Source organism: Podarcis pityusensis (genome assembly GCF_964106645.2).
Source record: "Podarcis pityusensis genome assembly, chromosome: 17".
Taxonomy (NCBI): domain Eukaryota; kingdom Metazoa; phylum Chordata; class Lepidosauria; order Squamata; family Lacertidae; genus Podarcis; species Podarcis pityusensis.
Genome location: NC_138042.1, coordinates 31,258,141 through 31,285,688, shown reverse-complemented (window position 1 = coordinate 31,285,688; position 27,548 = coordinate 31,258,141). Strand labels below are relative to the sequence as shown.

The window sequence follows — 27,548 nt, the reverse complement described above, 5'->3', positions numbered from 1 at the left end:
GGGTTTACTGGTGCGTTATGCCAGGGTGTCAGCCTCTCATGGGCACCCCTGCGAGTAGGGGAGCTGCGTGGCTTTGCCGACGGCCTCCCCTTTCCCTCCTGCACACCCGCCAGCTGCGCCCCATCAACCATATGGCTGGCGGGTGTGCAGCTTGCCTCCCAAGCCTCCACAGGAGGAGAGCGATCCCTGCAGAGGCTGAAAAAGTTGCTGACCCCTGCCTTAAGTCTTCTACTTGTTGATTGGGACTCCTGCAGGGTGTTTTGGAACCCTTTTAGAATGAATTCTTAGTATTCCTGAACAATGAGTGGCTGCTTGTGCCCTTCTACTGCCCTAAGTGAGACATTGTAAGAAGAAACTAGAGCAAAAACATTGCTCAGGTCCTGATTTTTGGGTCAGCCCCCTTTGCACCCCGTTACCACAGTAGAGTGACCCATACTGAAGGTCCGAGAGCAAGCTGGTCAGTTGGCAACCCCGAAGCGCAAACCATTTGTTGACTAAATTTTCAGGGAAGAGTGGGAGAAATAGATTTGTTATCTGAAACGCAGCATATGTTTCGAGCGGAGCACAACAGCTTTCTGAGCCAAGCTATTAGTAACACCTGATATACCCCCCTACTACTCATTAGTCACCTACCAGCAATGAGCCATTCCATTAGCATTCCTGCTCCGCTTTGATCTTCCCTCTCCTGCTCTGCCACTAATTAAGCATCTGTTCGCCAGGCAAAAACAAATCATCTCCTTATGAAGGCATAAAACATTTCATTTTCAGACAAAAAGAAATCTGCTGTAAATAATAATTAAGGAGTCAGTGTTTCCCCTCCCCCAAGAAGAAGAGAAGAACCAGATTGTCACCCAAGTTATTCCAAAAATTTTTTTAAAAGTTTCTGTCGAGTTGGGGAATGTTCCTTTCTAGGATTTGGGTCCTAGTGAGCCTTAGTGACTCACAGCTTTTCTCTGCAGCATATGGGGGAATTTGTACACTACAAATTTAGATTTGCTTTAATTTGTCATGGAGCACTGTGGGCTCCTAAAGGGCTTCTTACCTCAATTTACTCTGATAACATCCTTTTATTTATCTCATCCACTCTTCCAAGGAGCCTCTGGGAAATGATATGAATTGAAAAGGATGTTCAAAATAACTTTTATAAATAAACAACAACCCAGCAGCTTTTCTTTTGGGAATTATAGGGACAGAACTACCTAAATTATACAGAAATTTATTTATGTCTGCTACTACAGCAGCAAGAATGCTACTTGCCCCAAAGTGGAAAGAAGCAGAGTCCCAGCAAAGGAAGAATGGATACAAAAACTTATGGGATATGCAGAAATGGCGAAACTCACTGGAAGAGTAAGAAATCAAGATAACAAATTCTTTAAAATAAAAAAATGGAAATGATTTACTGAATATTTGCATATAAATTGCAAACAGATAAAAACATTAGCAGGATTATTGTAATAACCTACAGTTTTAGAAGAGTATATATTTAAAGTAGAAAATTAAATGCGCAAATTAAATGAATTTGGATATGCAGAAGATATTTTAAAAAATAAATTGAGGGAACCACAGAAAGAGGGGGAAGGCAGTCAAAGTATAAATAAAAACTTTTTTTTAAAAAAAGGAGCATGGGGCAGTGTAGCTGGAGTTCTCTAACATTATCCTTGCAAGACGCCTGGTTGTGCTGAGAGATACTGATGCATTCAAACCATTCAGTGAGCTTCATGACTGAGCAGGGATTTGAAAACAGTGTCTGCAGAAAGTGCATGCAATAGATTTTTTGTGTCCATAAACATGTTTCAAGGAATAAAGCATAAGATTATAGTGTTACAAATATGCAGAAATACAGTAAATGGACAAAAAAAAATCTTATTTCAAACATGGTTTATTTTCAGTAAATACATGAGCCAGCTTACATTTTGTGTAAAACATCTATGGTAGCATGCTGCCTACAACTGCATAGATCTCTGGCAGCCTTTTTACACCAACTTTGGTCATTAATTGTTCCTCATATGAAAGTCAACTGACATAGTACTTGCAGCAAATAAATCAGTATGTGGCCTTAAGGTTGTTTTGGGAAATTGAGTGTGTGTGCATCAAAAAGCATTATGTAGCCACTAGTGTCTTTATTAATACAGATCATTAATTAGCAGGGAAATGGAAGAAAAAGAGATACAAGACAAGATTTCTGTTTGGAGTATTTTCTCTTGTCCAAATCTTTATAGTTATTACTTTAATCATTTATTTTCTACAGGATTCATTCCTAAACTTTAGGATTTCTGGTTAGTGATTCTTCCAGATAATGTTTAAAGCTAATACTGGAAAAATCCATCTTTTCCTCTGAATGAGAAGTGCCTTGCAATAAAACAGAAAAGCTCTCTTATCTGATTGTAATACTGCATGTGGCTTTTCAGCTGAAATATTCTGCCCAAATTAATGGATTTTTATTACTATTAGGAATGAATGAAATTGCTATGTAGGTCCCCAGATATGATTCAGAGGGACATATTAAAATATGCAGGCAAAAAGGGCAGTGATTCCTGTAAAATACCATTAGTTTGTTCATGCCCCACATCAAACATTATCCATCAAGGATTAGGAAGCAGATTTCCTTTTGGAAGAAAATCGTCTCTAGAGCAATGCAGAAGAATGCACAATAGGAAATAAAAATTTCCTGTTATCCTCCACAGTTTTGTGTTGGCAGCAACAGTATGTGTTTGAGATTATACAGAGATCATATGACTGATTCCATATTAAAATTATATACTGAGAATATAAAATGTTGATTTCTCCAGTTTTTTAAAATAAGAAATATAGCCTTATCATTTGACGCTAAAACAACTGAGCAGAAAAATAAACAATTTTAGGGAATAGGTGCAAGAAGAGCGTGGGTGAGGCATAAGGCTCCAATAACTAAGGCTGTGCATAGTATCAGCACTGCGAACAGGGATAGCTAAGTATAACAAAAATATCTGTATTATTTTTATGAGGTGCAAGAATGATTGCAGAGATTCCAGAAATCGAGTGCTGAACAGTGACAGGTGACAAGGTGTGATGTGGACCGAGCCCACTTCTCACATCAGCACCAGTGACAGACAAGGAAGGCACACAAAAGCCACTTGGAAGACATTCTAAAGTTATGTAAAGGGACTTGCACTGATGATACAGACTTGAATAAAGAGAATTATCAGCACAGGTAGCAAACAGGGCATTAAGGCTACTAAACAACTCTGTGGTTACGGTAATCAGTTGAAATCTGGTTTTATTCAAAGCGAAAATGGGTTGCATAAGAAGACTGTTCAGCCACCAGAAAATAAATAAGGCAATATGTACTAGGGTTTGACTCAACCTCTTTTTGCAACTGTTTTTGGATGTTTTAGAGGAACATCAAAGACTGAAACAGCCCACTTATATTCTTCTATACTTTATTTTAGGCTCTACACATCTTGACGTGCAGTAGTGCTTTCATATGTTCTCCCCCAACTTCTACATAGAGTTTGGGTTGACCAAAAATAAAGGAAGATTTGTTTAGTGCATCAGGCTGGCATCATACCCGAGGTAGGCAACACATCACTATCACATACTAGTGATGACAAGAGTAAGCAGAAGTATGAAAGGAACTAGAGGCAGCCTTTAAAAACAGTAAAACTGATGGGAGGTGTTTTCTCTTTTTAAATTCACTCTCTTTCCTTCCCTTGTTTTTAACATTCATGTCAAGTAGAGACAGAACAAACCAAATGTAAATCTCGAGACAGAATTAATACATTCAAACATTTTCCCCAGCCATGATTTTGCAGATTTAAGACTAAGTTCATAGAAACAATTAACATTTGTGAGAATGAAATCGCCTTTGCATTTTAAGAGAACCTTTGCCTTGTTCATGCCCAGGTTCTTAAACTGAGACTAGAGAGAAACCTCCCCACTCTACAAAAGTTAGTATTTCAATGCACTTAACTTATATTTTGATACATGTTCATATGCTTACAATGTCACTCAGATACCCTGCAAGGAAATGGATGCATGGACAATACAAATATTTCAAAATATGCTCTTGTCTGGAATACAAGGGGATCAAATATATTTTCAAGTACTTAGGGACTTTAATAGAAAAAAGTACAGTTAGTAAGTGAGGGATGAGTTTTCTTTGGCAAGGATTTTATCAAATTGAAGGAGTTACTGCCTTAAACAAAGCAAAGTGTCAAAGGAACAGTGCACAGAATGCTCTTGCTCCCTTAACCATGGTTATATGATCGGGAGTAGATTGTGGTGTCTCACATTCCTCTCCTCTGGCATGAATTTCCCTGCTATGGCTAAGAGTTGCATTGGTACTGACTTCAACCATGGTTAACACCAGCCAGGTTTTGCCAGTATGAAAAAAACAGAGAGTGAAGCTGCTTAAAATAAAACCTTGATTGATATTATCTATAGTTAATATTAGTGTTGCTATAAACCTTCACCATAGTTAACGCTGGTGTAGAAAATTCATACCGGAGAGGAGTGGGCTAAGATCCCATAGGCTGCTCCAGAAGATCCCATATCTTTCTCTCTTAAGGAGCTCTGTCTCTAGTGATGCCAAAATGCTCTCTTCCCAATGACTATTTGAGGCAGGAACTGGCTAAACAAGGCTGTGACTTCATGGTTAAGTGATAAGGAGCATTCCAAGCACAGGGGCCTCAAGTCCCTGCATCTAATCTGTGCATTTTGGGGGGTGTTTTGTAAATCTTGTACATAGGAATAGAAATAAAAGGATGCTATCTCTTCTCTTCCTGGGCTGTTCAAAGCCCAGTGCTTTTGCACCTGTTCAACACTTCTCTCCTGCCTCAAGAACCATTTAAATTTGATGGAGGGTAAGCATCTCAAACAAGGTGTTTCATAGCATTTCATGGACACCATGTGGTGCAAGCTTAGAAGGTATGCACCCCGATTCTATGCATGCTTAGTTGGAAGCAAGTCCCAGTGAGTTTAATAAGGATTACTTCTAAGCAAGCACGCATGTAAGTATACCTACAACACGGTGATAGTGCCCATTACGAGAAGTTATTTCAAGTATAACATTCAGTTTTAGATTTCAGCTAATCACTAGCACTTAGCATTTCACATGATCAGGGAGCCTAGTTTTGATTCAAGTTCAAAGGTTTAGTTAAGATTACATTATACTATACTATATATTCCCCTCTTGAGATGGGCTGTCTTCTATTTTATCCAAGCCATCATGTTGAACCTGCAATGTAAAAAGCAATTATCTGTAACACATACCATCATTAATCATGGCATGGACAAGTGTACATTGCAAGGTACAAATGTTATATGGAGAGATGTATGTAATTGCAGCTAAAGCAATACTGTACTTAGAATGTTTGTGCAATAGTATGCTGCTGCCCAAGCTTGAGCACTTACTGCATAGGCAGAAATGCTAAACTAGGTTATTTTAAAAACCAACAGTTCCCTCCCACTTCAGCACCCGCAATGAGACATTAAGCAGTCTTTGAAACTGTACATTGAATAAAAAAACTGTACATTGAGTAGTGCCTTAAATACATGTCCAGCTAAACCGAATACTTTCTTTTTTTTGTTAAACATTCAAAAAGAAATTCCCTTATAATTGGTGGTACCTTGAATAACGTACAATTACTCATCCACTGTAAACATATGTAAGCAGTATATTACATATTGAATCAGATCTCTTTTATATAACAAACACTGAAAATCCAGTTCGCTATCACCATTATGACAATTTTCATGCTTACATAAGATGTTTGGCTAGAAGCTATTTAATAGCAGAAACTGAAAATGTGTCAAGATGATTATTTCATAGTGGCTCATTTAGTTAAGCACCCCCCTTAGTGCTCCTGAATGTTGGTCACTGACATTCGCCTTCATCTGTTCAGTCTCTGTGTTACAACCTCTCGGTACATTATAGATATATAGATGAGTAGCAGAAACACCACAAAGAAATCATCTAAAAACCCCAAAATTCCAAACAGGGCTTCGGGGAGAAAATCCAGGGGGGATGCCAGGTACAACAAAGCTCCCATGAGGCAGAGGAATATTCGGATGCGGAACATCCAGAAGAGACCGCCAACGGAAAACATTTCTCTGAACGCATGGCGCAATAACGTGGGCAAATCCATAATCCTTTCCATAATCTAAACAAAATGTAGAAAGACCAATTTTTGGTAAATGTTATACATGGTACATTTATCTCAGGGACTTTTGACACATATATTACAAGCTCACGTGCATTTACACAAATTGTAATATTGGTGAAAAAGCATGATAGTGTAATTCCTTCTTGGACTGTGTCCATGACCCTTTCCCCCAGTATCTCCCTCTTAAAGATCTATATTCTCATTCATAGGGACTCTGAATATAAACAGCATCTTGGATCAGGTTTTTTTTATACTAAGTACAAGATTAAACAAACACATGGGAAAAACAAAATATTGTTTAAGATTTTACATTCAATACAAAACATACTTAAATAAGACTCAATATTGAAACATCACTTTCTCTAAGTGTTAGAATGCTTTATATCTCAACAATCCTTACCCAAAAGAACCCAGAAGGCAGACCAATATTATTAATCATAATAGATTGCAGAGGGGGAGTGTGAGAGAGTGTGGCTTGCCAAAGCATCGTTCATGGGTTGGGGCAAGATTTCAACAAGGATCCTTTAGGCCAGGGGTTGGCAAGGTTTACCTCGCCTGGGCCAGTTCACTCCAGTGGAATCCCTCCATGGGTCAGATCGCGTGTGTGCCTAAGCGACCCCCCCCCCCCAATTTCTGGCGTCTTGTGTCTGTGCAGACGCGATTTCTGGTGCCGTGGAAGTGAGTCCCTGCACCATGCTGTGCCTGTTTAGCGCAGCACGTGGGGACTCACCAAGCAGATGGCTTGGTTTGGGGGTGGCTCGTGGGCTGGTTAAACAACCCCCGTGGGCAGCTTGTGGCCCATGGGCCTTAGGTTGCCTACCCCTGCTTTAGGCTTACAGCTCCCTCTCTTAACTGCTACATAGCATAAACTCTTTTCTGACAAACCTTGCTGAGTCTCTAAAGACATACAAAAGGTGGGAACTCTCCATGCCTGGGGCCTCTAAAGCTGGTATTTCTCAATTAAATCCCTTATTTTATTCCCGAAAATTCACCACATCAACAGGGATTATTATTTGTCTTGCGTGGGGGCCACAAATCTGGCTGGTTTTGCTGGCTGACCAAAAAAAAAAAAAATGTAGTTTCTGGATCCTTCACCACAAAGGCCATTGTCTACTTCCTTCACCTCTGCAACAAAGTACAAACGCAAAGAGAATCCCTTGCTCCCTCACCGCAAATGCAAGCTTATGGCTAGGGAAGGGGGCGGGGAAGATTGTTCCTAGAATTACACTACACAGTGCATTACAGAAACAGCTCCAATGCTCCTTTCCACCTTGGAGCTAGAAAGGGATGAAGTGGGGACTAACTCTAGCACAAACGTGGGGACAAGCTCTTCTCCATCTCCAAGGCTGGAAGGACGACTGGACCTGTCTCTGAAGCCTAGTTGCAAAACCACAAACCTAGGCCTTTCTCTCCAGAGCTAAAGAACAAGGCTAGGGTTTGTCCTTCTGCTACCATACTCTTGAGTACCTTCAAAGCACTATAGCCAAACAAGCTCATCCCTCCTTCCAACCCTAGTGCTAGGGAAGGGCAGGGACTGGCCCCTGTGCTTGCACTGCACTTCAGAGATGCTCCAGCGCTCTGTAATGTTGTGTGCTACTGGTGAATGGAATTTGTACCCCTGGTCCCATTGACTCTATCCCCACACATACCGATCTTGGCTGTCCTGAGAACCTCCTGTTGTAATCGTTGACAGCTTGAAGCACCTGCACTGCATCCTCTTGTTCTTCATTGAAGAGTGGTAAAAATAAAGTTACCTGAACACAATAGAAAATTGATCATTTAATACCTGTATGCAAACTTTCCCCCCTTTCCACTGCAGTGATTTTAAAACAGGGGTGAGGAACCTGTTGGCCCTCCAAATGTTGTTGGATTCTCAACTTCCATCCACCGCTCCCTCGATGGCCACTGCTCAGGAATGATAGAAGCTGAAAAGCCACAGGTTCCCCACCCAAATTTTAAAAGATTACAGAAAAGCCATACCCTAACAAATGACGTGCTCTAGCATAAGAACAAAATATGTGACTGTAATTATTCTTACTAGGCGTCTCTTTCAACTACAGGGGTTACACATACCATACAGCTCAGACAAATTTGACAGTTCTGAAAACCAAGGTGCAAAGCACTTGCAAAGTAGTCCAATACACTAGAGTAGCATTATCCATAGTCCGAAGCAAAACAGGAAACAGCCCACAAGCTAAATATAGCATCTCACTATAAATATTCATCTGGATGGCTGCACAAAGAAGATTTTAAAACATGTTAAATTATTACCTGCGCATAAAATGTTACCAAGACTACACATGTCCCATATCACATTACACACAAACATGTATTATTACACAAACACATGTATCATTACAGAGGCATGATTTCCCAAGAACTTGAGCCTAGAGCTGTATTCTGCCATGGGAACTTTGCCTCTGATTTTGATTACAAAGGACGACTAGCATCCGGCCACTGAATCCCCATGCAGTGGGAATCAGGGTTTTTAATTATTACAAAAATGCAAGACTATGTAAGAATATATAGTATTAAATTGTATGTAGAATATAAACACGGTTAATAGGCATATAATGCGTAACAGATTTCACAAGACATCACTATGCCTAGGCCAACAACTTACACTTGCTTAATTTTATACAGATAGATGGAGGTGGGGGAATGTTAGTGTTGCCATATGAGGAATGGGAATGGCATTAGGGAACCCAGCAGGCTCAATGAAGGCCTAATAAACACAATAGGGAAACTTAAATGCAAATGGTGCAGATTTGCCCCAAATGAGAATACCCTTTATTAGATGCGGGGACCAGAAGCACATAGTATTCCAAATGTACTCACACAATAGATTCGTACAATGGCATTATGCTATTGGCAGTTTTGTGTTCAATTCCTTCCTCATGATCCCTAGCATAGAATTTGCCTTTTTCAGTTGTTGCACATCTTCATAGAGCTATCTATTACAGCCCCCAGATCTCATTCCTAGTCAGACACTGCCAGTTCGGACCCTATGAACATATATGTGAAATTAATATTTTTTTGCCCCAACATGCATCACTTTGCACTTGAATTGCATTTGCCGTTTTACCACACATTCACTAAGTTGGGAGAGATCTTTCTGGAGCTCTTTACAATACCTTTTTAACAGTTTTGAACAATTTAGTATCATCAGCAAACTTGGCCACCTCACTGTTCAGTCCTAACTCTTGTTGAAGAAGTTAGAAAGCACAGGTCCCAATACTGATCCTTAAGTGACTCCACTTTCTACATCTCTCCATTCAGAGAACTGTCCATTTATTGCTACTCTCTGCTTCCTGCTACTTAATCTATTTCTGATCTACAAGAGGACCTCTCCTCTTATTCTATGACTGCTAAGCTTACTAAGGAGTCTTTGGCAAGGGACCTTTTCAAAAGCTTTTTGAAAGTCCAAGTGCATGATATCAACTGGATCACCTCTATCAATATACTTGTTGACTTTCTCAAATAATTCAGATATTGTTAGGACTTCCCCTTGCAGAAGCCATGCTGGTTCTACTTCAGCAAGATTTGTTCTTCTATATACACAGAATCATAGAATTGTAGAGTTGGAAGCGACCACAAGGATCACATAGTCCAACTTCCTGAAATGCAGAAATGTTTTGTTCAACACGTGCTTGGTTATTTTCCCCCTCCTAACCAGTGTTTTCCAAGTGTCACAAAAACAAAGAGCCACAAATAAAAAACGCAAAATAAATAGCAAAGACAGACCTCAGCATAACACTCAAATCGTCAGCGTAACACTCAAAATGGAAGTGTGGCACTCAAATTGGAATGCAACACTGAAAACGGAGCACGTTCAGTTTCCAAAAAGTTCGCAAACCAGAACACTTACTTCCGGGTTTGCAATGTTTGGGTTCCAAGTTGTTTGAGTACCAAGGCATTTGAGAACCAAGGTACCACTGTATTAGGCCTAGAACTTCATCTAGTGTCCCTGCTATCTGCCTCAGTTCCTCTGACTCTCCTGCAAAAGTTATTCCAGACACTAGAGTTCCTGGGTGCCATTCAAGTCCAGGGTCACCACCCCTCTGGTTGGTTCCATGACCAACAGTTTTAAGTAACAATCATTTAGAGTATCTAGAAATTTTACCTATTTGTTGTGACTGGAACACAAATGTAGCAATACTACCAACATTTCCCCCGTGGGACGCTTTATTGGTTCATTTTTTATCTCAAGATCTCCCTGAGCGTTTGATCAAGGGGACAATAGCACATCTCTAGTACTAAATTGCTTTTGGGGCCCAGTATCACCACCGACAATGATTCTGTGGAGGAGTCCACCCCTTTGGGGAATTTTAGCTTGCTGGACTCAATGTTCTCTTTGATGTACAGAGCAACGCCATCTCCAGTACATCTTTCCTATGGCGTTTATATCTAGAGATAATGTGTTCCACTTGTTCTCTCCGCTCCACCATGATTCTGTCATACCTACTACATCAAGACCCTCACTCTCCCTGGAGCTATCACTGTGGAAGTGGAACAGAGCTATAATGTCCCTGAGGGCCTCATCCACCACTCTCTCTGCCTCTCTAAGCTTTTCTAGATATGCTGCCTTGGCCTCAAGGAAACAAACTTGTTCCTGAACAGACAGGAACTCATTGCACCTTGAACACACCCACAACTTCCATCCAAGAGAGTTCTCAAATTTTGGGGTTCTCAAATTTGGCTGGCTTTGCTGGCCAACCAAAAGATGTTGTTTCTAGTCCCCTTCCCACAAAGGGTGGGGGCTTCTTCCTCCATCTCTGTAACACAGTGCCAAGTCAGACAATTCCTTACTCCTCAACCCAAATTCAAGCTTGGGGCTTGGGAAGGGGTGAGAATTGTGCCTTAGAATTAGATTACACAGCCTGGGCTTTTCTCAGAGCCACAGCTGCAAAACTACAAATCCTGGCTGCGCTGTTGATAGCCAAAGAGGAAGGTTAAGACATGTCCTTATCCTGCTTTGCTTCTGGAGCGCCACAGGTACCTCAGAAGCCCAGTCCTTCTTTCAATCTTGCAGCTGGGGAGGGGACTGTCCTTGTGGATTTCAGAGGTACACTAAATGGAAGGACAATCCTCAGCTCCCTCTTCAGCTCCCAAGGCTAGGCTGGATGCAACAGATGGGTGAAACTGTGGGTTCCTGGTCTTCCTGACTCTGTCCCTACACATACCGATCTTGGCTGTCCTGAGAATCTCCTGTTGTAATCACTGACATTCTGAAGCACCTGCACTGCATCCTCTTGCCTCTCACTGAAGAGAGGTAAAAATAAAATTACCTGAACACAATAGAAAATCAGTTACTTAATGATTTTACGTGGATTGTTTCCTTTCTTATACCGTACTTTTAAAAGGTTACAGAATGTAATGTGTGTGGGGTTTTTTAAAGCCGACTAATGATGTGTTGAAGCATAAAAGCAAAATCCAAGCACTAAAATGGGTGCAGTTGTAGTTATCTTCTTATAACCACAGAGATTAAAGTTACTGTTGAGCTCAAGGAAATCTGCAAGTTCTGAAAACCAGGGTGTTTGGCTGTGAGCCACCTGCCAAATTAGTCCATGATATTACAGTAGAATTATCCACAACCCAAAGCAAACAGGAAATTCAGTCCATAAGATTGGTATGAATGGTTGCAGGGGAGAGACTTAAACATTGAACTATGTTACCAAGACTACACATACACCCTGATCATGTCACTTGCCCTTAGTTTCAGCCGTACTTTTTGTCAGTTTAGAGATATCTTCCCTTAGAGATAGAAGAACTTTAGACCAATCTTATGCTAGTTCTTCACAAATCTACAAGACTAAGCTTGCCATGGCATCTGTTTCATCTTGTTTCACTGTGTCTGCTTTACCCCCTTTAAGGTGCTTAGCTGTCATGATGTTGTCTCTGAAACAGGAATTACCAGGGAGGAAGAAATCCAGGAGTCAAAGTTTCCTTTTTCGGTCCTGTGTTTGCTATGAGGCATATCCCATAAGCACTGCTCACTTTGAACACACTATAAAACATATAGGTGGCAGCATGTTGCTATTATTTTGTGAGCTGGGACAGAGCAGTGGGTTGTTCTGTAATTGATGATGACATCACTATTCTCCCCACTTAAGAGATTTTTGAAACAAATGTCTTTAATTTATTTATTTTTAATGTGCAGGTGCTATGGGATTATTAGTTGGCTTTGATACAAAGATTAATGTAGATGCTGCTCTGGGATTCATAATCTAAAATGATGCCTAGCATTAGATTCTAAAGCAAATGCTATTCTACTCAGGTATCAATGGTATTCTGTATATTCCTGAAACATAAACAGGTAAAAACTTTGAAGGGAAAGTTACCAAAAGTTAACATAAGAATTTTGAATATCAGCTTATTACCGTTTGCCTGCAGATAGGGCAATGTATTGCACCTCCCCATGGACCACACCTCCAGTATGCAATAATGCAGGAACCTAGATAAAATAATACCATTACTATTTTCTTAAACTGACAGTATACCAAATAGAAGTTGCTATTTCAACAAACACTCAAAAATGATGAGCTGATCCAAATGATAAGCTGATGCAAAAGTGTCATTTTGTGGGGTGAAAGGACTATTTTCTCCACAACACATTAAATCATCGGTGCAAAGCAATATCTTAATAAATATTTACAAACAATATTGAAATAGGTGCCAATCTACATTTTTAGGCAATTGCCAGCTTTAAATGCCAATTATGCCTAACCTTTCTTATGAAACTGGTATTATGAGTTGCTGTGAGCCTCCTACACAAATAGACATAAAATATATATGAAGTGGGACAGGAATAAAAATGGGCAGTAATTTAATATATTTGCTATAGCAATGATCATTTTTACATTTTTTGACAGAGTTTAAATACCTGTTAGAAATAACTAGTATCTAACACTATCAGCTGAATGAAAACAATCAAAGGGGAATTCCATGCTGCTGTAAAACTAATCCACATTTTCAAAAGGATCTTTTTCTGCACATCATTTACTTAACACATCTTACCAGCATAACAGAATGCAATAAGTGATGCAAAAACGTATTTTGCTTACCACAAAAAAGATGTCCACAGTTTGTTTCAATGGGAAATGTAGCCTGTTGTAAACACACTGGGCACGACATATCAGTATAGAAACGTTGTCTGTCTTCAAGTACATTCTGCTGGAAGAAATGAGAAGTGTCACCTGTTCAAGCAGAGCAAATTGCTGTATCTGCCAGAAGCTGCAAACTCATGCAAGATCTGAAGAAAGTGTTTTTCACAAGTATATTTTCCGGACTTTATTCTCACATAAGAACAATCATACAGTAGAAAATGAAGGGCAGAAACCCAACTTGTTAGCCTACAGAGTCTAAAAAAGTAAAAACAAAACACTAAGTTAATTAAAGCAATGAGAATATTATATATCTATAATATTATATATTTATTATATTATATATATATATATGTAATATTTTATATATATATAATATATTTAACTTAATCTGTAAAACCAATGAGAAAACTATCTAACAATGTACGCTGAAAAGGCCTTGTTGGATTAAAAAAAGTATTAAGGATTTGCCTAAAAGAACCAATTGTTGGGATTCCAAAGTATGGGTGCCACCACACAAAGTTCTTCCATGGGTACTCATTAAATAAATTTCTGACCTAAGGGTTCAAGCAGGATGATACGAGGAAAGGCCACATTAACAACACCATAAAGGTTGGTGTGAAGGTGATTTTGTCCTCAAAGTGCCTAGCAAAAGAGTCACAACACATTCCCAGAAGGTTCAAGTCTGTGTGTACCGAAGCTGGTTTCATCAGACCATGGACCACTCGCTGAAGAGTTCTAAAAGGTAAAGATAAAGGACCCCTGACAGTTAAGTCCAGTCGCAGACGACTCTGGGGTTGTGATGCTCACCTCACTTTACAGGCTGAGGGAGCCGGCGTTTGTCCACAGACAGTTTTCCCGGGTCATGCGGCCAGCATGACTAAGCCGCTTCTAGCGCAACGGAACATCGAAACCAGAGCAGCGCACGGAAATGTCGTTTACCTTCCCACCGGAGCGGTACCTATTTATCTACTTGCACTTTTTGGGCGTGCTTTCGAACTGCTAGGTTGGCAGGAGCTGGGACCGAGCAACGGGAGCTCACCCCGTTGCGGAGATTCGAACTGCCGATCTTCTGATCGGCAAGCCCAACAGGCTCTGTGGTTTAGACCACAGCACCACCCACGTCCCACAAAGGAGGCAAAAGCCTATGGCACCCGGTATTCCTAGGCGGTCTCCCATCCAAGTACTAACCAGGCCTGACCCTGCTTAGCTTTCGAAATCAGACGTGTTCAGGGTAGTATGGCTGTAGAATGAAGAGTTCTACCAAGTGGCTACTTTGGGATGTGATGGTGGCTATGAAGTAGACTTTATTTGCTGCCTACACCACCGCACAGGAGGCATGATTATCTATTCTAACTCGTTTGAAGGAGCCTTTGAAGTTCCAGATCAGGTTGACTGTCAGCTGGCCCCACCTGCACCTTCAAAGCTCCCCATTCTCAGGCAAGGAGCCTGCTGAGAATGGGGAAGTCTCCTCACCTGAGGGATGGTTGTGTCTGTGTTTTTATTTTGCTCCTTCCTTAGCACCATTCCCTCCTGGGACTGCACACATACAGAGTCAATCTTTCCCCCCTCCTTTGGGCTTCCTCCAACCCCCAAATGTTTCTTTTCTTTTAAATGTGTACCTCTGTCACTCTCAGTGTTGCCTCAAGCATGCCAATGCTTCCTTCTTGTGCATATGCTATGCCATTTTCTTTACATAAGTCACAGCACCCATCCTTGAACTTGGGAAACAGAGGGAATAGTCTCCAGCTATTACAAAAGGTTCATGAGACATGATTTCTATTCTCTAGCATCCGTGTATTATAACCAGATTTGGCTCTAAAGGAGCACAAAGTCCATGAGGTTCAGATTTATCTACCTCCTGGTCATCACATGAGAAATCTGAGAGTTGGCACCAAATGCAATTTATGCAAGGAAGAGCAGATAGCATTATACCTGTTCTGATTGTATTTGTTGTCTAATTGCTCTCACTAGCTCTTGGTTTTCTGGATGAATAGCTGGGTGGGCATTTCTGTTAAGAGAAAATACAGTGCATAATACAATGCTAACAAAAAACTTCAAAATCAGAGCTATACACAATGGAATTCATCTAGCATGTTCATAATTCTAAGATGCTCCAATTAACTGCAGGACAATGGCATTTTATGCAGTAGTAAGTCACTTGATCCAAACTTCAGTGCAAAATTCCTTCCCCCTATCCCAGAGAGTAAGGTTAGTATCCAATGCTAGTCATACTATCATGAGTAGACCCACTGAAATGAATGACCGTGTCTACCTTAGGTCCATTATTTCAATGGGTCTACTCTGGGTAGAGCTTCATTAGATACAACTCTAACCCTATGTATTATTTTTTCTCAAAAAAATACTATTGGCACATAAATGGAAAGCTTTTTAAAAAATATTTGAGTGTTCAAGGCTACAATCTTACTCATTCTTACCTAAGAGTAAGTCCCACCAAGTTCAGTGGGAGTTACTTCTGAGCAGACATGCACAGAATTGTGCTCTAGGATGAAAGTAATGACATCATTCCCTTTTCCTTTATGTTAATGAATTTCTTATCCCCATCAAAGTATTCTGCATTAGTTTTCATCATAAATTAATTTTGAAAATGGGCTATCTTAAAGCTGAATTTTCAGTTTTAAGTAGCAGCAGCTATGGAAACAGAGAACTTGGGTGGGAAAATATCATAGTTTTATTATGCTAGTTAATGCTCCAAGCTAGCTAGGCTAAGGGTGTTAACATATACAATTTCTATGACTGGTTTTTCAGGTTAGGGTGTAGATATATAAATATATTTGTAACTCTGCAGTGCAAAGATGCTTTCTCTGTCTCCTTCCCCAATTTGGCTAGTGTTGTAAATATACCAAGTATGAGTAGCATGCAGGACTGGAGGTCCTCTCATTTGGCCCAAGCTCAGTAAAAGCTTTGTGGGTGAAGGGAGATTTTAATCAACCCTACTGACTTTCTAGTTTAATTCTTTGAAGTGCTGCTTCCAAGAATGTGCAGTCAAAAAACAGGTGTGTTGTATCATTTAAAATATTTTAAATTACTTTAAATATATATGCCTGACACATTACAAATACAGTACATTGTCAAGTGCTAACAGTATCTCACCTTAAAAGCATGTATGCCAGTGCAGCAAGGAATGTGATGCTGAGCACCACTGCCAGCAGGACCTGGTCACTTATTCCTTCGATCATTGAATTACTATCTAGGATCAATCTCTGAACTTCTGTTTCTTGGCTGGCCATTCCAAAGCTAGAATCCAGGAAAGACATGCATTCAGATTTATACATGTGCATTAAAATTATTCATGCTTAGCTCACATCTACAACTAAAAAGGAGTAGACAAAAAACCCATGAAGTTGCCACTGGTCTTCAAACTTTAAAATCAAACTGTGTTCTGTGACAAGTTGGCACACTGGTAGATTTCCTCATGGCCAAACTCCATGTCACACATACCCTGCTACATTCTAGAATTCTAAAATTCCATGGGATTTCATGTGGTGACATGTGCTTAATGGATGACAATTCGGAAAATAGGCAGTGGGAATAGCCAGTAGCCTAATGACACATAGTGGAAAGTATGCACTAGAAGTGACAAAAATCAAAAGCAGATAGACAAGCCATGTGCTACATAGTGAGACAAACACATATAATATGCATATATGCAGTATACGGCATTTATTATCCTTTAGAGGAGGCCAGTCCCATTTAACAGCTAGGCAGCACAGGCACAGTAATAAGGTATTAGTCCAAAATCAGTCAGTTAAGCCATGGCACAGAATTTTGAAGCAGAAATAAGTAGTAATGGTGTGTGCTTCGGGGCATATACAGAGTGCTTTCCCCCCCAGCATTAAAAAGTTGCAGCCTACCCTGTCATCACAGAATTAAGAGGATGTCAGCGTAATGGTATATCTGCCCTATAGATTAAAGCTCCAGCATCTCCCTTGAAATTGAGTACTAACTCCACCTCCATTGCCATACAACTGAACCAGAGAACACATACAGTGTTCCCCTCCATACAATAATCCATGCTTTGTTTTCAGTTTTCCAGCAACTCTTCACAATAACATGCTCTTTCTCCCTCCGCTTGTGTTACAGACAAGCTGTCCTTACTTGTTCTCCTTTCCAAACTCCTCCCCCAAAGTCTGGAAACTTAATTTGTGCTAAGACATCACGAAGGCTTAGCCCAGCAGTCTGTTTTCCATACCAGGTCTGAGTCCTGGGAAAGTCCATCTGAGCATATGCAGACCACTTTCCCCTTCCCACTGAACAACCGTGGTCTCCTGTTTGCTCACACACTTAGAATTCAAATTCCTTCTCAATGGATGAAAAAGCCACTCCTTCCCAACAAAGTACAATAATGTACTTTCCCTCCCATTTTTATGCAATTTATCAATATATCAGAGAAGTTGATAGCAGACTGAATCAAGCACTTTCCTCATCCAAACTACTCCTATCTTCCATCCTGACCACTTCAATCTTCTGTTGCACCGCCAGCTGGCTTTTCCAGTTTTGGGAGGAAATTAGCTAATCGTAAATGCATTTAGTAACACTGAGCCTTCCCTGTATAAGGAAGCTTTTTAATGTGTAATGTTTTATTATGTTTTTATATATGTTGGAAGCAGCCCAGAGTGGCTGGGGCAAAGCAGTCAGATGGGTGGGGTACAAATAATAAAATTATTATTAGTGGTAGTAGCAGTGGTGAGATGTGTAAATGCATTTAAGATGATAATTTTATGCCAATTTCTTTGCTTGCCTTCCCTTTTCCTTTTTATGCTTGCATAAATTGATTTTCAGGTAAGCTTCCCCTCCTCAAAGGACATAGCTGAAAATGCCAATGGGTAAATCCTTTTGTTTAGTGACATGACATTGACAACATCAACTCCTTCTATTTACCTCATCTGGAAGACTCAGCACCATGTCATTAGCAGCTCTCTTCAGGCCCACAGCAAATGTTTCACACACAGCATCTGAGAAACCGCTGTGCTGTGCCTGCAAAAAGAGAACATTTTCAGGCTACTTTTTAAAATATACTTCAACACAGCATATGTTTACATTATTTTCGCACCTGCAGATATAGGCTTGAGTAATTTCTATGCCCACACAGAGTAAAGTGCAGCTGTATGTATATAAAACAAGTCAGGTCTGGATGGAACATGCTATTAAATCATCCCTATCCACTCAAGAAACATACAGAGGTGCAAACATTAAGAAATTGAGGTGAAATTTGATGAAAGAGCTAACATTTAAAAATATTAAGTTGGATAAACAAGTATCCACTTAATCTGTCTCTGTTTTGGGTCACTCTCCCTCTATCTCCAAGCAATTTGGGAAAAATGCTAGCAGTGTTATCTAGCACCTTTCTGTGCATGGCAATCATTCATGTTTGCCAAAATTCAGAAGACCTGTTAACTACTCCTCAAATATGCAAATCTGAAGTATGCTATTAAGTAATCAAGAACAGCTACTCCTTCGCTATGGAGCAAAGATGCTGTTGGGCCTAACCCATGGTTAGCTGTTGTGTGGGAAGTAAGATGAATTGCACTTAACCCTAACAGGGATGTGCTTGAAATAGGATCTGAAACCATGATTTCAAGTTGGTTAAAGAGGAACCACAGTTAACCCTAAACTACAATTGGGTTAATGTTACTACTGATCAGCTTGCTGAAGGTACATCCAGCAGGGGAATTTCATTTGAAAAGGAACAGAGTACGCAGAAGAAAATATGCACATAACCTGTGACTCAAAATATTTTGAGCAGTACTTGGTTAAGGTTTGCATCCAAGGAAAGGAGACAGACCAAAAGCAACCGCAGTCCCATCAGTGTTTACAAACATACATACATAGACTGGTGAGTGCTGATAAAAGCAGAAGCATTTACTTGTATCTAGCAAAACCAGGATGAGAGCTGCTACGAAAATCAAAAACACAACAAGAAAGCAGAGTGCAGGAGAGAAAAACAATTTTATTGCCTTTAGCAAATAGAATTTTTGAAGGCCGATTTAATTTACTGGCCCCACGGCAAAAAACTCAAGTTATTCACATTCTTTTTTTATTTCCATCGCTTCTTGAATAAGAACAAAGCACCACAAAACAGCTACATTTTAATTACAACAGATGCTTTTATTCTTGTGAGCAAAGTTTTCTTTCTTTTTTGAAAAAAAAAAAGCACTGAATTTTAAGGTCACAAAAGAACATGTTGGTGCAGATGTATTATTTCACTAGGCTTTTGAATAGATAGCTAATAAGAGAGACACTGAAAATACTTTGTTAAATGCTTCTCATGTGGTAAAGCTGGAATTTTGCCACATGGCATGGTTCAGAAATACTTAGAATGCCCTCCAGTGTCGGATGGAATAAATAATTGTAACTGGCCAGTCAAAATAAAATGAAATCTTAATTGCATCTGCTTAGCCTTAGAGGCAGGTCCAGCTAATTTCAGCACGTTACGTAATTTCAAATAATGTGCCCTGATCTTTTTATATCCTTCCAGAGTAACTACATTTATTGTACTCCTTTCTTAATGTTAGATAAAAGACTCCTATGCCCTCTCACCAGGGAGTAAGTCCCATTGAACTCAATGAAATTTAGTTTTCAGTAGACCTTTATAGGTTTGCACTGTCAGCTGGCACTGGCAAACCACAGCTTCTGCTCTTCATGTAAAATGCACAATGGGTATGTAAGACTCTTAATATTTGAGTATACAAGTAACCCTTTTCTATAGCTGCCTTGAATACATGTTGTCTGGTAATCTGCATTCCTGAGTTAATCAAGGCCATTTTAATAAAAGAGACTTAAATTGGCTTTTCTGCGGCTCACATCTGTGTGATGGGGAAAAGAAACGGAAAGCAACAAAAATGTATGTAAGAGTTATTTTCTATAGTGTCATTTTCTATTTTCAGGAGGATCAATTTAAATTGAACAATAGAAACATGGTGAAAAATGAATTCGCAACATTTAACTGATTGCAAACTCCCATAAGTAACTGTTTTGGAATCTTTTTTGCCCTGAATAGTTAGGCTATGTAGTAAAGCGCAGGCAGTGATGTCTATAGTGTAACCATTATAATTTAAAGAAAGCGAGCTTAAATAAATATGCTGATCACCTAACCAATAAGTGTAAAAGCAAAATGCCAACATTTTGTCCCCTTCTTCCAAGTTGTGATCACACTTTAGCATGACCAAGAAACAAAAACTAAAATAGGGGTGTGCAGATAAAAGAAAGTACTGTATTCACTCTTGTCTAGTTTTCAGCTTCACCAGATAATCCAGGTTCTAGTATCATACAAGAGGTAGTAAAACTTTTCCCTAGCCATTTTCTCCACACCATGCATAATTTACACGTCTCCCAACCTCTTTTCGAAGTTAAAAAGCCCCAAGTGTTTGACCTTTTCTCCAGTTGCCTCAGTTCTTTGATCATTTTGATTACCCTTTTCCAGCTCTACAACATCCTTTTTGATGTGCAGCAATCGGAACTTTACAAAGTATTCTAACTGTAGCATCCATTTCCTCTCTAGCGAGTGGGAAGTTCAATAGTAGAAACGAGTACGGAAAAATTATCTGCTTCTCACTTTCTTTTAGCTACCCTTTTACATCATGCATGCAGCACAATCCAAGAGCTTCTCAGTTATCTGCTGTTCAGTTTCATTGCTTCACTTTTCACATGGGTTGCTCATTTCACTGTTTTTCAAGTCCTTGACAGATACAAGGAGAGGTATAGTTGCTGCTATGCCACTATATGGTTCTTCTGCCCATCTAATTAGGCAAGCGTGAGTGGTTACATGTCAGACTGATGACATTCACCTCCATCAGACAAATTTTAATCTGTGGTTAAAATTTAAATTTCTGATTAAAATTTCAATCAATTAATTTAGCATTCAGATAAGACCAATTAAAGCTAAAGTCTTAAAATTAGAGAAAGATTTCTCTACTGCATTTCACATTTTATAAGAGTGTTCCTTGAAGATTAACCTCAGTTATCTTCTACACCAGTGGTTTTCAGATTTTCTACCTTCAGAAAACTTTTTTAAGAATGCCTGTCTGCTGAGGAACCTGAGCATCTACTATTGAACCCTATGTGTACTGCAGAGAATTCCGGGGCCTCTTTGGGGCCAAATATTTGGCTTCACCAGTAGCCCATACAAACAATATTGCCCTAGGCCTATGGGATGCCAACCTTTTGGGGCTAGTGATCACTGCCACAAAATAGATGTCAAGGGACTTGCTAGTTATAAAAGCTGGCGTGGGTACCTTGCTAACAATTTGCCCAAGACACTGAGTACAAAGCAAAGCTAGAGTCTAACCCCATGAACCCAAATCCAATTTAAATTTGTTAATAATCTGGTATATAGAGTAGATAACTTGTGGGGCATCATGGCAGCCTTATTGAGGCAGCATGGCTCCCTCAGGCACCTCCCATTCCTAGTTCTTGCTTGCAAGTCAAGATAGCAGAGAAAGGTTGGTAGGGATACCTTTTCATGGAATTCCATAATTGTGCAGAAGAACGTAAGCATTTCCTAGAATACAGTTTAGAAAACAGTGGTCTATATTAGAGGTTCTCAAAATGTCTACGTTCAGGGCCCACTTGAGAGGTTGGAAATTACCGAGGCCCATCAGTCACAAAATGGTGGCGCATGGGCAGAGCCAATAACAAAAAGGCAGCAGATGGCAATTTCCAACGTGGATTGTATAGCAATAGAATATGCAGTTAGTAATTGCCAGCTGATTATGCCAATCTTTGTCATTATCTTCTGCCTCTGTGTTACTAGCTTTACTCCTGCACCATTTAGTGACTGGAGAGGGCAGGTACTCAATAATTTTCGGCCTGAATGGGGGGGGGGGACTCTTTGGTAGAGGCATTATTTAGTTTAGAATAGGGAGTCAAAACAAACCTGAATCAAAAACCGTAAGAGAACTGAACCATAACAGAAAGTCTCTGTTGAGTATGAACTGCAATGAAACTTTTTTTAAAAAACAGTTCAAATAAGTTTTCATCTAAGCAACAAAACTATTGATGTAGTACACTCTCTGGCTCACAAAACCAGAACAAGTACATAAAAGAAACCCAGTGTGTGGGAGGGTTTATATATTTGGGTTTCTCCCAGAATTTTATACTCTATCCTTTTAAAGGGCTGGGAAGCATTAAGCAAAGATTGCAATGGAGACCTCCTTCTCCTTATAATAGGGGCTTGGTCAACATACAAGTTAAAAAATGGAAGAGTTGAACATGCAACACATATGCGAGGTGAAAGAATAATACAAAGTAAGCAATACAGTACATATTTATCAAATGTTCTTTACCTGTGCAATTAATGAGACCATATATGTAAATTTAAAATAGAAATAGGGAATAAACTGTGAAGCTAAACATGAAAAACCAATATTGCAGAAACAAAGAAAGAGATAAGGAGCTATCAGCGTACACAGAAATGAATAGTTGTGAAACACAAATCTTGATGGGGGAGGTAACAAGCCTTCCTCCAAGAAAAGGGGGAAGGATAGCACTGCTGGATTTGGCTATGTGTGTTCAGCAGAATGCCTGAAGACACCTTTAGTTGCAACACTGTTCGCTTGCTCCATCGCAGTGAGCAAATGATCATCATGTGCCTTTTCTTTTAAATTTATCATGTGAACTTGAATTGTACTAGTTACATTATGTGTACCAAATCAGTTGCTAAACTTTTATTGACATGAATTGGTACCAAACCAGAGCAACTGAACACAAACCCCAAAAATTTATGCTTTTATATTTCTGTTTACACATGGGAACTAAAAAGCAAAGAAAACCAAGAAAAAGCAGTAAGTGTATCCCAGTCCTACTAAAGGCACAGATGAATTCAAGACTCATGCTACTCAGACAAGATGCCTGATCTATTGATATGTTAATTTATTACTTTAGCACTCACTGTTCTGAGCACCAAGGTGCATCCCTTCCTAAGCAGGAGGTCATCCAGAAAGAACACATAGCTAAAACTGTTCTTAAGAAGGGAAGATTTATGAATTGCCACCACACCTCTCATCAGGCAAGAAAGAGAAACTACATTCATGCTGAATGATTTCTTTCTCCATTGACAATAATTCAAGGGTCTGTTCATACCTTCTCTCAGTGTGTGTTTACTCTTTCATATTTACAAAGGGCACAATAGGAAACTAGAATGTTCCAATAAGCATTCTGAGTTATTCTTCCCTAGGGGTTGGCAAATACAGTGGTACCTCGCAAGACGAATGCCTCGCAAGACAAAAAACTCGCTAGACGAAAGGGCTGCTTCGCAAGACGATTTTCCCTATGGGCTTGCTTCGCAAGACGGAAACGTCTTGCAAGTTTGTTTCCTTTTTCTTAACACCGTTAATATAGTTGCGACTTGACTTTGAGGAGCAACTCATAGAACGCGGTGTGGTAGCCTTTTTTGAGGTTTTTAAAGACTTTGGTGATTTTTGAAGCTTTTCCAAAACTTTCCCGACACCGTGCTTCGCAAGATGAAAAAAATCGCAAGACGACAAAACTCGCGGAACGAATTAATTTCATCTTGCGAGGCACCACTGTAATGCTGAAAACTAAGAATGGCCTGGATTATTTGGTATTATATTCCTTTTTAGAAAGAAAACACCATTTTTTGTGTACAGGTAACTTTCAATTTAGGGATGCGGGTGGCGCTGTGGGTTAAACCACAGAGCCTTGGACTTGCCAATCAGAAGGTCGGTGGTTCAAATCCACACGACGGGGTGAGCTCCCGTTGCTCGGTCCCTGCTCCTGACAACCTAGCAGTTCAAAAGCACGAAGTGCAAGTAGATAAATAGGTACCGCTCCGGCGGGAAGGTAAATGGCGTTTCTGTGTGCTGCTCTGGTTCGCCAGAAGCGGCTTAGTCATGCTGGCCACATGACCTGGAAGCTGTACTCTACTCCCATGGCCAATAAAGCAAGATGAACGCCGCAACCCCAGTCGGCCACAACTGGACCTAATGGTCAGGGGTCCCTTTACCTTTACCTGACTCTCAATTTATGCAGGGGTTATGTTCCAATGATACCACGTAAAGCCAAAATCACATATAGTCACAACACATTGGGTTCCATGGCAGGTGTGATTGTCAAAGTCCCCGTCCCCTCAAACGTCCACCCCTTTCACCCCTTTTTATTTTTATTTACAGAGCACATAAAACCAAATGTGTGCAAGTTTAATTGCATAAGTTGCAAGTTACATGTACTTCATTTACTCAGTGTCTTAACTACACTGTTAAGAGCCTCACATCAGTTATCTATACAATAAACGAAGAGACCCAAATATATACAAACTGAATCTATACAATATAGATCTTGTATCAATATTTTAATGTTGTATTTTAATGTTGTTTTTAAGTTGTAATCATTCAACTTGTTTTTATTATTGTTTGTAAGCCGCTCTGAGCCCAGCCTTGGCTGGGGAGGCCGGGGTATAAATAAAAATTATTTATTATTATTATTATTATTATTATTATTATTATTATCATCATTATCTTAAAGGATAGTTAAATATAACAATGCATACAGCTAAAACATTGAAATAAATGTTCCAGGTAAAGACTCAGGAAAATCATTTTAAAACTTACCTAGAACATTAAAGGTTTTGGAATAAGAAAATAAAACAATTTGGAAGGACCTTAGGAGACACCCAATGCAACCTCCATTTCAGTGCAGGATATACTAGATTTCAAGAATCTCCATTAGCTGTTGGTCTATACTATTTTAATTGAGGTGCTTCTTACATATTAGCAAACTGTAAATGTGAGTGCACTATCTCTTTGTGACCACAATAAGGACACATAGTGAACATCATTTTAACCACCCTGGCACACTCAAAATCTAAATGACAAAGGAGTGTATTTCACCACCAACTTATATGTGGAACAGAAAGCTGGTTCAAGTTAAAGAGTAACTTCTAAAGGGTAACGTGAGTCAAATTTGATTCTTATTATGAAAATACTTTGTAACTGCTCTATTTGGGTTATAAAGCAAGATACAAGTATCCAAAGGAAATACTGTAAATAAAAACTATTTCCTGTTCATTAGCATGAAGAACTGTATAAGTTGTGATTATGTATACATGGTATTTTACTGAAGGGTGCACCCCACACCTACCACTCACAGTGCATGTTTCGGATACAGCAGGAATTCTAGCCGGTTTTTTCTATTATTATATAGCTGTGTACATGGTGCTTTATAGAGTAACATAAACTAGACAGGTATATAAGCAGAGAATGAGCAGAGGTGGCATTAAATGAAGTGCCACAGCTCAGTGGTGCAGCATTTGCTATGCATGCAGAAGGTCCCAGTTTCAATCCCAGGTAGAATTAGGAATATCCCTAGTCTGAAATCCCAGAGAGCTGTTGCCAGTCACAGTAGACAATACTGAGCTTGATGGACCAATGGCCTAATTTGGTATAAGAAGTCTGCAATGATTTGTACTTAGTTTGTAATGAGGTGAGAGAGTTGAATCAGGCACAGATTTGGACACTACTGGTCTCTGAAGCTGCTTTAAGAGCATTAAACTCGAAGTCGTGTAAAGCTTCTCTCTAGGGGTAGCAAATATTTGGCCCTCTAGATCTTCCTGGGCCTCCAATCAGCTGCAGCCCTCATGACCAATGGTCAGGAATGATGGGAATTGTAGTCAAACAACACCAAGAGGGCCACAAGCTTTCATTTGAAGCATAGAAGCAGACTCCTAAATTCCCCCTCCCCCAGGATCAGAAAGCAACAATAAACCCAACATACTAGGCCTTTCTCCTTTGCAATCCCAACTGATATTTAGTAAAGCTTCTGCAAGAACACAATTGTTCAATCAATCAATCAATAGACTTTATTTGCGTAGCCGACAGGCCATAGCATCAAAGGACAAATTTCAGTAGGGCTTGCAAGAGCAAGTTTTCCAATAATTTGTACCTTGTGAACCATAATTCAGTAGTAGATTGCCTGAGTCACATGCAGCAGGTCCCAAGTTCAATTCCCTAGCAAACCCTGTTAAAGGCACCAGCTTTCAGGAGCTTGGAGAGATTTCTGAGGCTTGGAGAGTTGCTGCCAGTCAGAGTGGACAATACTGGGTTAGATGGCTATTCAGTGTGACCAGATAGAAGGTGGGTGTGTATATGTGCCATTTTCTACCTTGGAGTGACGCATGAAGATGCAAGATTGACAAGGCAACTCTTGAAGGCATGAAGGCATTAGTGACTGAGAAGTGCCACGTTATTCCCAGTTAATCCCAGATAGGAGTTTCACTGTATTTTTTTCACACCCCAATACAGCACCACCCGAAAGAGAAGCTCTCTGAGTTTACCCTCCAGAATGCTCAAAACTGGGATTACATAGACCAGATCCATTTTCAAATTTTCTTTCTTTCCTCAACCCCCATAAGGAGCGCAACCCCACCCCCACCCCCGCTGCAACCTCAGGGTAAATTTACACCCACCCACTCAAAACGCAGCTGCTTACCAGAATAGCAATTTCAGCAGTAAAAAACCAACCAGCCTCGCTTAAATCAAAGTTTTCTAGCGCCAGCGGCATGGAATAAAGCATTTCAATACTTTATGGGGACGAGAAATGCGTTTCCCCAAACTTGTGTGTTGCTCCAGCTGCTTTTTTGGACTACAGTTCCCATCATCCTTGACCACTGGTCTTGCTAGCTAGGGATGACGGGAGTTGTAGTTAAAAAAAAAGCCAGCCGAAGACCCAAGTTTGGGGAAACGCTGCTTTACAGAGAAGTACTTCTGCACTGCCAAATAAAAATAAAATAAAACCAACGGGGGCGGGGGTGGAATAAAACTCCCCCTGTTCATTTCAGTGCATCCTCCGCAAGCAAATATTTCACAATACCGTTTGAGAGGCCTGGCGCGAAGGAACCCTAAAGCTATCTCTCTCCAAAAAAATATTATTATTAAAAAAATCTCGTTTCTTCGGCCTAGTCACCCCTGAGAAGCGTCAGGGCTCGGAATAAGGATCACGTCCCGCCGAAGGGGCTCAGGAAAAGCTGCCTCAGCCCTAGCGAACACGAGTGGGAAGAATATTCAAAGGAAACGAGGGGTGCGCCTCTAATGGCGGGACGGGAGCCGCCGGCCCGCGCCGGGAAAGAGCGCCAAAGTGGGCGCGGCGGGTCGCCTCACGAGCGCTCGGCCACTCGCCTCAGTACCTCAGCTCCTGACGGGCTCAAGCGAGGCCTCTCAGCAACCGGCAGCGGCGGCGGCAGTGGCAGCCTCGGCCGCTTCCCCCCGCGCGCCTCAGCCAACCCGAGCGCCGCTCCTCCCTCGCGGCGTGACTGAGGGAAGGCGGGCCT

At 40.3% G+C, this 27,548-nt stretch overlaps 1 protein-coding gene and 1 long non-coding RNA gene across 8 annotated transcripts in view; one reads left to right on the top strand and one right to left on the bottom strand.

The window, feature by feature from the left end:
* The window catches only part of LOC308466345, a 201,577-nt gene that overhangs the window by 76,106 nt on the left and 97,923 nt on the right, over positions 1 to 27,548 (top strand). The gene's annotated exons all lie outside the window — the stretch shown is intronic.
* RNF170 (ring finger protein 170) lies at positions 1,864 to 27,509 on the bottom strand. 7 transcript variants are annotated; one of them, XM_080986979.1, is made up of 9 exons: positions 27,405 to 27,507; positions 18,149 to 18,238; positions 16,361 to 16,504; positions 15,182 to 15,257; positions 13,208 to 13,316; positions 12,524 to 12,597; positions 11,327 to 11,431; positions 7,793 to 7,897; positions 1,864 to 6,140 (listed from the first exon to the last, which is right to left on the bottom strand). In XM_080986979.1, exons 2-9 carry the CDS (start codon positions 18,151 to 18,153, stop codon positions 5,871 to 5,873), a joined length of 888 nt encoding a protein of 295 aa, XP_080843105.1. In that variant the 5' UTR covers positions 18,154 to 18,238; positions 27,405 to 27,507; the 3' UTR covers positions 1,864 to 5,870. The 7 variants fall into 7 exon arrangements, with proteins under 7 accessions (XP_080843105.1, XP_080843108.1, XP_080843107.1 ...); XM_080986982.1 differs by having other exon boundaries at positions 13,208 to 13,313; positions 27,405 to 27,506; XM_080986981.1 differs by lacking the exon at positions 27,405 to 27,507 and adding an exon at positions 26,165 to 26,364.